This window comes from Rattus rattus, chromosome 6, assembly GCF_011064425.1.
Source record: "Rattus rattus isolate New Zealand chromosome 6, Rrattus_CSIRO_v1, whole genome shotgun sequence".
In the NCBI taxonomy this organism is placed as follows: domain Eukaryota; kingdom Metazoa; phylum Chordata; class Mammalia; order Rodentia; family Muridae; genus Rattus; species Rattus rattus.
Window position 1 is genome coordinate 17,068,053 of NC_046159.1, and position 9,776 is coordinate 17,077,828.

The following is a 9,776-nucleotide window of genomic DNA, read 5'->3' on the forward strand; positions in this document are numbered from 1 at the left end:
CCTCTGACCACCATATACACCACAAGGCATGTATGCACTCAAACTCATTCACTCTTTCTTTCTCTCTCTTTGTCTCTCTAACACACATACACATGTACATAAGCATGAAACAATAATGATCAATATAAAAGTTGTGTTTACTTTAAGTATCAATGATGAAAAAAGTGTGGAGACAGAATCTGGTCATTTAAGATAAAAGCGTCAGAGGTAATTGGTAAGGACATGTATGGGTTAAGAAGTAGGAGAAAACCTTGGAGGATTGAAGAAAAACTAGGAAATCTCTGAGCTGCCTAGGGTTACTAATGAGGTAAATGGAGTCTTTTCAGTTTCTCTTCTGGTAATGGAGCCAGCCCCCATTGTGCAAATGCCTCAACTAACCACAGTCACTTAATTTAAAGAAGAATTGAAATTTTTCAGCAAAAAAAATGATAGATGGAAAAAACTACCAATCAATTGAATGTTTGGAGACAAACATATTTATCGCAAAGACTACTGAAGTCAAATAACCTGTACCTCATCTCTTTATTTTATTGCTATTATGGTTGATTTGTACTAACGTATCATTTTGTATTATTATTATTATTATTATTATTATTATTCTGCATTATTATATAAAATTCGTGTTTGCATATTTCCTACTATAAAACTGTACCTCAATTGATGAACTGTCCTAAAGTCTTCAGCAAACAGCATTACTAGTAATGTGCATAGCAAGTGCTGTGAATGAAGAACTACTGATACCAAAAAACTATCTTAATCTTTGGAGAAATAAGCAATGAATATTCGAGGCTTGTTTTTGAGTGACCATGACTCTTTGTTACAATGTAGCATCATTTCGATAAGTTGTGCAGTTTAAAGATCCTAGAAGAGTCATAAATGAAACGATTTCATCATATACGATGGTGGCTACATCAGAGTTGGTTGCAGCAAATGGAAAATATTCTATAGTGACCTATAGTCATCATAAGGCATTGTTAGACTTCAGGTTGGTGGAACTTAATGGGTTTGCTATGTTCAAAGTTTTCATGAAGTTTTTATCTATTAGTCACAGGATGTTATTTCGACATATGTTACTTTTAGAAGACTAGAAGTGACCTCCTGACAAAAAAAAAATAAGTCCGTAGATCCACAGCATCACAATGTCCCCCACTTCTCTGGTAGTTTAAATCCTCTGAGCTGAAACAGTTTCTTTCCAGGAATTCTCATCAGAAACCCAAGGCCAAAACCAGAAGAAAAACCACCTCATCTCATCTCTATAAAAAATCAATTGTGAATATTTTCATGCCAACTGGTAGACTGTGTTAAGAGCGCTGTCATGTGATAATCATGTCAGAGTTTCTTAAATATATATCTCCTGAATCTTATGCACTACATGCACAAAATATCTTTCTTAGTATTCTAAAGTATATCCCATGTGGTTTTTAAACCAATCAAAATGGCTATTAAAACAACTAGAGGTTCAGAAATAGGTTAAATAATTTATACTGCATATAAGTGCTAATAAGTACATATGGCTTTGAAATTAGAGATCAATGTTTATAAAATGAAGAAATACTATTGTTTATCAGAAAATTATCTATCAGAAAACAAGTGCATATTGGTATAGAGGTATACAGCTGTAATTCTAAGACAGAAAAGAGTGAGACCAAAGGACTGTGAATATGAGGTCAGTCTATGCTACATAGCAAGATACGAGTATCTCAAACAAGAATAAGAACAAACATCAAACAAGTCAAAAGCAAAACCATAGAATAAAACAATATCCAGGCCTGAGTCTGTAGGTCAGAGGAAGAGTATTTACTGAGCATTGTCTTTGATTCGATTTCCCAGCACCATAAAAAGATCAGTAAAACACTCCATATATAATGACATCAACATTCACAGAAAATATTATCTATCCTTTAAAAAGATAGGAAAGTGTAATGGAGGCCCTTGGTCTTGTGGAGCCCTGATGCCTCAACATAGAAGAATGCTAGCATGGTGAGGTAGGAGTGGGTGGTTGGGAGGGGGAGAGTTTCCTCATAGAACAGGAAGGGGTTTGGATAGGGTTTGGGTAGGGGAGAAACAGCAAAGGAGGATAACACTTGACAAGTAAATAAATAAAATAATCAATAAAAATATAAGTTAACAAAAAAAGGTATAAGAGTATAAAGAAAGACATTACCAGTGGAAATGTGAGTGCTTTAAAGGTTTTAAATATACTTTTAGCTATAATTCACATAATTCAAAAAAATCAAGGAATAACTTTTAAAATTGTAGAGTAAAGGAATTTCCAACAGTCTGTTAAAAACTAGGATGAGTTTCAGTCTGTGGTTGCTGCCTATATGTAGGTGAGGGCACGTATGAGATAAGGCAAAATCCTGAGATTAAGCAGTGGAAAAGGAAGGCAGACTGTGAATTTTAGAAAAGGGTCAGCAAGTTGGAGAGTCTCAGAAAGGGAGGAACATGAAGGAAGAGAAAACAGATCCAGATTCTGTATGGTTTTAAATAGCCACAAGTAGCTATGAATAAGGGATGCATATTTGCAAGACAGTTTGTCTTATCTAGGTGGGCAGTTAACATCAATATCAATTGGGACGTTTTTTGGAATGAGAATTTACTGATATAAATCTAATTGATTAATTACAAACCTGTAGACTTTTGATTTTATAGGGTTTTAGGGATTTGTGACTGCTAACCACAGAGGGCAGGTGGCTGGGAATGTGAGCAGAATCCACACAAGAGAGCAGCAAGAAGGGCTGTCACTACATGGGGATAGCAATGGAAGTGGCAGGACCAGTGAGGCCAGAGAGTATCAGGCATTTGTATGGATTGGTGCATTTTTTAGTATTTTCCACAACGTCAGTCCATCTTTTTCCTTGTGGTTTTGCTAAGGACACTGGCTTTACTCTCTCTGCAGGAGTTTACATCTTCTCAATCTTCAAATATCAATTATGAACATTTGTTTTGCAGCATCTGGAACAATATGTTGCTTCTTTCCTTTGCTCTCATAGTCAGCTTTCATTAAGCAATTTCCTCTTTTTGGTTTGGTCAAGAGGAGGGGCAGAAAATCATGAGGTTGAGTACCACTCAGAAGAAATTTAGTTTTGTCATTTTTCTCTGAGCCTCCTAGGGTATACAGACATGTAAAGGTCAACTCTTCCACCAATTGAGTGACCAATTTCCTCCACAAGAATCGCTTCGGGATAGAGACACAGGTAACAATCGCTGCTTTTCTTCTTTTTCAATCAAATGATCAAGTATATTTTAGAGAATTTTAGATGGTGTGACATGAGAGCCAGATAGATGGGGAAGCCCTGTTTGTTGTATTAGATCAGATTAACTCTGGCAGCATGTGAAAATATTATTCTGTACTAGTATTTCTTTCAGCATATGCTGTGACTTGTGTTGTGTGCTAACAAACTAAGGTTGAAGGATGTATGGAAATCATAACTCTTTAAATGGATCAAGTGTTTATATATTATCCATTTGAATGATGTCAAATTATCAACCAGGTTATATGGGTGAGTCTGTAAATGAACTTGCTGCACAAACCTGACTGAATACTTGATTTTGATCCGTGGAACTCACATGAATTTGGAGAGCAAAATTTGTAAAATTGTCTTCCAGACACATGAACCTTCGCTTGAGCAATAATAACAAACAACAATTTTGAAAAATTATTCTGTAGTTGGATGCTTTTTATGTCAAGAAATAAGGCAAAAAATGAATCACTTCAGAAATCTTCATAACTTAAAAAAACTAGATAAGAATGCTATCAATGTGCAGCTGCCCATATCATCTGCTGGTACACATCTCAGTTATTAATGTAGGGTAATGTCAATTACAAATATTTTACATTTACAAATGCATTGATATCTATTGTCAGATTGTATCCTTCATGGACGTTAGCTCATGTATACTGCATAGTGAGAAAATTTATTTTCATATGTCCTCTTCTTGAAACACCATGTATGAGTATATTATATGTAACATGATTATGTACATGGAAGGGTTTGAGATTAAAACTTCATATTGTATCGACTTTGCCTCTCTCTATTGCTCCCATGTCCCATTCACAAATATTCTCTTTCTACCTTCCTGGTTCTCCAGTTACTAAAGGTTTCAACGCATTTCCGAAAAATGTGAACCAGGGGCCTCAGATAAGAGAGAATATTCAGCATTTCTGAATATTCTGAATAAGAGAGAATATTCTGGGTCTGGTTTATACAGCACAGTAGAATTTTTTCTAGTTGAATCCATTTACCAGGTCCAAGAATAGAGAGGAATGGGTAGGCTGTGGCTTGGTGGAGAGGTTGGACATCTCAAAGGTTTGGGACATCAACCCCAAAGATATTTCTCTGTCTTGGATCTCCTGCTGTATTAACCTTTAAATATTCTTTTGAAGATTGTTTCTGGAAATCTCTGAGAGTCATGAATAAATAAAAAAGACTGAAATGACATTTTTTATTCATGTGTTTATCAAACTGTGTAAATAATTTTAAAACAACACATTTTTTTATTCTTAAAGCTTTGATGTTTTCTATTCAAATAGATTGTCTAAATGTATTTCTATGTTTTCAGTGATACAAATATAAAACCTAACATGTTTATGTGTTGAACATTTTGAACAAAAGGGTTATGCCCCTATTATAATGACTTATTAGTAAATATGTAATTTTTTACATATTTCTTAACAATAATTGCTGGGACCCTTAGAAATATAAATGACTATAACATAAATGTACAATGAGTTCTCATCTGCAATGTTACTCGGGATCAGTTCGTGTCCGGGTGTTTGGGTATTAAGGGATTTATTCAGACCCCACCCTTTCCCAACCATCTTTATCATCAGGTCTAGGTACCTTCCTATAGGTGGACATTTAAACTTTGATAAAAAACAATTCTCAAGGCTCTAGTATACTTCATATATTCCAAAAGATGCCTGAGCAAGAGGTTACTTACACAACTGTGAGATTTCATAAGTCGTCAGTGTTCCAGAGTGAAATGAGGTCTGAGGAGACTCGAAGTGCTAAAGAAAATGGCCACAGAGGTAAGTGTTTTAAGTATCTAAAATTTCATGTTTTGTGCATTTTAAAATTTTAAAAACATCCTTCTAGCTTCTATAGAAAACAATAATTGTCCATTTCATCTGGACATGGTTATGCAGAAGAATCTTGGCAAAAAAAAAAAAAAAAAAAAACAGTATTAGTAGGAGAGTAATCAAGTACAATATTGGTCAAAACTAAATTTAAAAATTCAGCAATCACATTTTAAATAAAAAGGAAAAGAATTATAACCTTACTTCTATTCTTTAGTTTTTAGGTAGTTGCAAAATAAATCAGAGGGGGAGAGTAGAACAATAGAAATCCATAAAAATTACTTGAGAAACAAGAAATGAGAAACTATTAGTTTATTATTATTATTATTTTGTCTAGTAAAGGAAAATTCTGGAACTTTAAAATGAAGACAAACAAGTCTGTGAAAACAGATGATCTAGAGAAACAAATCTTATGGAAATGAAGCTTATGCATTAGAAACAATACTTTCATTCTCGGGAAAGTGTCTTAATGTAAATAAATATCCCCAACATCTAATGCAATAGGCAACAACAGTTGTCCATAAGAACAAGCAGTCTCATACAAGAAATAAAGTTTCAGATGAAGGGAGAGGTGATGAGAGGAATAGTGGGTGCGGGAATGAGTAAAACACAGTGTAAATTTCTGAACACCTCAAAGAATAATTTGGTATATTAATGAAAAAGCAGAAATATTACTTTTTACTTTCTTTTAATTTTATTTGCTCTATACATACTGTCACAGCTGTGCTCCAAACTGATATCTGTTTCTTCTTTGACCTAGTTAGTCAGAGGCATGAGTTTCAGATTCCAAATTCCTCAAATACACCCAAATACTCAGTATTATATAGAGCAATATCAAAATTACAGCATCAAGAGAGAGTGGACTTATCAACTTTCAAAGATTGGGATTTATAGAGATCATGTCGAGAATATCTGTGGTTCCCTACCAGTTCTCAAGAACATCCATCCCTTTTTTAACCTATCCAATCTCAGTTATCTTTCTTTGTGGACTGTATACTCTAGTTTGTTTTCTTGTACTTGGATTGTATCTATGCCTCCAGTCCTTTGTGTAGAATGCCTTTATCTTCTTTTTGTACTGGGTAAGGGCACATGTCTAATAACCAGCTCCTTCTACGCTAAGTCAGGAGGATTCACAATAGAAGGCCAAGCCTACAGTAAGTTCAAATTGTGAAACTTCAGTCATGTAGAATTTCTACAGTGAGTGTATTTTAAGTAGAAATTTACAATTTTGAGAGCACATATTCAGTCAGTTTGTATCATTGACTTGAGCATAACTTTCCCTTGTTTCTATGCTATACAAAATTGCAGTTAGTATTGAGACATACTTTTTTAATGGTGTTCATTTCCTTGCTTTGTTTTGTTGATTTAAGAGAGTTCAGTCCCCTGGAAGCTCATTGTGATAGCTCTTGCAATCCTCTGTGCCGTTCTGATGGTAACTGTTGCAGCATTGGTGACAAACAGTGAGTAATTAAGATATATCTTATTTGACCTTCTGCCTAAAGAAGAGCTTTAGACATGAACCCTGCAGTTGTACACTCTGCCCATTGTCCTCCCTATAATCATGGAATGGGCAACAATCTCTGGACTTTAATAAATTTTCCTGATACCCTGTAGTACTCTGTTCGCTTTCATACTTAATTTGTTAGCTCTGGGGTGGTTAGCAGCTGTCCTGCTTTTTCTCACACTTGGCCATGCTCCTTCTGAGGACTTGTTTGTAGTCTACCTTTCTGAGCTAAGATGATTGTTAACTTTATGCAAACATTTTGTGAGAAACAGCTGTGCAAATAATTGATGATCTTCTTTTCTTTTTTCTTCAATGTATATTGAGGTCATAGTTAAGTAAAAAGACTTCATCTATACTGAAACATTAAAAGTTAAACTTTACTAGATTCCTTAATATTACAGATTATCACTTCTAGGCTACGCTAAAACATATCTATGGATATGGATAGTTTACACACTTCATGTTTCAATAATAATCATCCCCTTCCTTAACATTTTTTAATTCAAATTTCCATGATGTGTTAAGTATTTACTGAATATTTTACTTAGGTTTTTATTTGTCTAATTATGCTGTAAAGTATTAAGTAATTGGAACTTACCTCCACCATAATTTCCTTCAGCTGTGTTATTTATTTTACAGTCAGCTTAACTATAGAGAAAAAATTATGTATCCATTTCAAGATAATAGAGTTAATAGAAGTTAATAGAAGTGTTGATTTATAAATGTTAAGTACCAATGAAAATAATGATGTGTTGACTGTCAACATGAAGTTTTTTCTTGAATCTTAAATTTTAATATATATATACTTTGTGGATATTTATGCTGTTAAACCTGTGACCACTCTAGTTTTTCAGTACAGTAATGAAAACCATGAACAGCAGAAAACTCAAAACTGTCACCATAACTGCAGCACCATGGAAAATGACATCAAATTAAAGGAAGAAATGCTGAGAAATATATCTGTAGAGAGTGTTCAATACAATGCTTTTCTAGACTTAATCAACAGAGAACAAAACAGATGGTACAAGAAAACTAAGACTGTTTTAGCTTCCCCTCAGCACACAGGTATGTAGCAGGGGAGGACCAAGAATGCAGAATTGCATTATCATCTATTGTTTTTTTATAGAAGGTTTGAAGGCCAAATTTCAGCTTAAGATTCTGGTGATCTCTGGGTTAATCATTTGAGGTTTCCTTATTTACATAAGGTCTTGGAAACACAGAAAACCCTGTCTGGGTTAGGAGAATATTATAGTTTCTATGTTTGGTACACATTTAGCTCCCTGAGGATGGAATCACAAATCGGTAATCCTGATAATTTTTTTGGTCCAGGGGAAAGTCTAAGAGTCCCACTTTGTTGCTGATATAACAGAGAAGTTCTTTTTTTCCCTTTTCCAGTTTCACAAACATAAGTCCTCTGCCCCATTCCCCTCCCCATCTACTCCCCCTTCCTTCACCCTGACATTCCCCTACACTGGTGATCCAGCCTTGGCACAAGAAAGGGCTTCTCCTCCCATTGGTGCTTAACAAGACTATCCTGTGTTATACATGCAGCTGCATCCATGGGTCAGTACATATATAGTCTTTGGGTGGTGGTTTAGTCTCTTAGAATTCAGGTTGGTTGGCATTGTTGTTCTTATGTGGTTGCAAGCCCCTTAAGTTCCTTCAATACTTTCTCTAATTCCTCCAATGGAGATCCTGTTCTCAGTTCAATGGGTTGCTGCTATCATTCGCTTCCTCATTTGACACGCTCATAGAAGTGTTTAATAGAGTACATTTATCAAGTATTCATTCTAAAATAGACTTAAAGATTTACATGGGCGCAGTTATAAAAATAATTGTGTGTGTATGTGTGTGTGTGTGTGTGTGTGTGTGTGTGTGTGTGTGTGTGTGTGTTTCATCTGACTTGTCTTTAGAAAGTTGGCTTGTTTATAATAAAGGGATCCTCCCTGCAGTGGATAGGGGCAATTAACCATGGTTTGCAGACATTGCACCAGGTCATTGACACATGAATGCACCAGGTTATTCCTTTCCCAGTTTTGACTTCCATGACCCTCCCCCCATTGCCGCCCTCCCCCAACAGTCTAGTTCTGGGGGTTCAGTCTAGCAGGACCTAGGGCTTCCCCTTCCACTGGTGCTACAAGAAAACTTTCTTAACCTTCATTGCTTCTGGTCATTCTTAACTGATACCGTTTATCAATCATCATTAAATATTTTTTCAAGATTTAGAGTTAATGAAGAGTTCTTGTTTTTTATCACATCATGCTGAGAGAGTAGGATGCGATAATTCTCATTATGTAAAGGCTAAGTATATCTGAAACTGCTATATTATAAAAATTGAGAGAGAAAAAAAGAGCTCTAGATCATCTTTGAAGTATTTCACACCCATGAATAATAACGGCCTTAAATTGGAAGTATTCTTCCTGTCTCTGTCTTTGGAGTCCTCAGGTTATAGACTTAATCATCATGCCCAGCTGTTTCATTTTTTTAAAGGATAAGGAGGATTCTTTTGTATATACAGGCTACATTTTTTTCTATTCACTCATCCATGATTGACACATAAAACGTCTCTTTATCTCTAATGTTTTTACAATTCTATATAGATCATGAGTGTGCAGGGTTTTCTGGGCATTATGAAATCCCTATTTCGAAGAATTGTGACATTTTACTTTTTTTTACACAGCATTCATAAATACATTATTCTGATAACACAATCCAAGTAAACAATGTTTAACTATTTTCATTCTTTCTGTAGGCAGGTGTGATGAAATGCACTGGTTCTGCTATGGTATAAAATGTTATTATTTCACCATGGATATAAGAATATGGCGTGAATGTAAACAGACCTGTCAGAACTACAGCTTATCCTTTCTGAAGATAGATGATAAGGATGAACTGGTACTGTAGATATTTACTTGCCCCTTATTCTCTTATACTCTATTTTTTCGCCTGAATAATGAGATACGGAATCTTGAATTTTTAAAAAGTATACGGTTTTCCTGTAATTTGAATAAAAAAAACTGTGGGACTCAGATATGTTAAGAGGAGACTTGTTACTACAAAGACACTAGTGTCTTTCAATCTCCTCCTTTTCTTAGGAGTCTACAGGAGAGTGCCTCAAAAAACATGCCTTCCCCTCATGAATTTTAACTCTTTGGTATAGCACATCCTCTTGCTGAAAGTCATTTTTCTCCT

The 9,776-nt window shown here is 35.0% G+C and overlaps 2 protein-coding genes across 2 annotated transcripts in view; one reads left to right on the forward strand and one right to left on the reverse strand.

Annotated features, from left to right (window-relative positions):
• Positions 1-4,822, reverse strand: part of LOC116903790 (submandibular gland secretory Glx-rich protein CA-like) — a 5,830-nt gene extending 1,008 nt beyond the window's left edge. The window contains exon 1 of the mRNA XM_032906483.1: positions 4,753-4,822. Coding sequence (XP_032762374.1) covers positions 4,753-4,822 — 70 coding nt within the window. The remainder of the gene's footprint in view (positions 1-4,752) is intronic.
• A 98-nt stretch (positions 4,823-4,920) lies between these two features.
• On the forward strand, positions 4,921-9,488 carry LOC116903791 (killer cell lectin-like receptor 7). The gene is made up of 4 exons (XM_032906484.1): positions 4,921-5,032; positions 6,451-6,540; positions 7,431-7,649; positions 9,337-9,488. Exons 1-4 carry the CDS (start codon positions 4,921-4,923, stop codon positions 9,486-9,488), a joined length of 573 nt encoding a protein of 190 aa, XP_032762375.1.
• Positions 9,489-9,776: the final 288 nt, after the last annotated feature.

What these genes read in the sequence shown, in the direction of transcription:
- LOC116903791 (XM_032906484.1), top strand. Translation starts at nt 4,921, where the DNA reads ATGCCTGAGCAAGAGGTTACTTACACAACTGTGAGATTTCATAAGTCG. An exon ending in TAAAGAAAATGGCCACAGAG is followed by an intron (nt 5,033 to 6,450) that starts GTAAGTGTTTTA and finishes TGTTGATTTAAG; the next exon opens with AGAGTTCAGTCCCCTGGAAG. An exon ending in TGCAGCATTGGTGACAAACA is followed by an intron (nt 6,541 to 7,430) that starts GTGAGTAATTAA and finishes TGACCACTCTAG; the next exon opens with TTTTTCAGTACAGTAATGAA.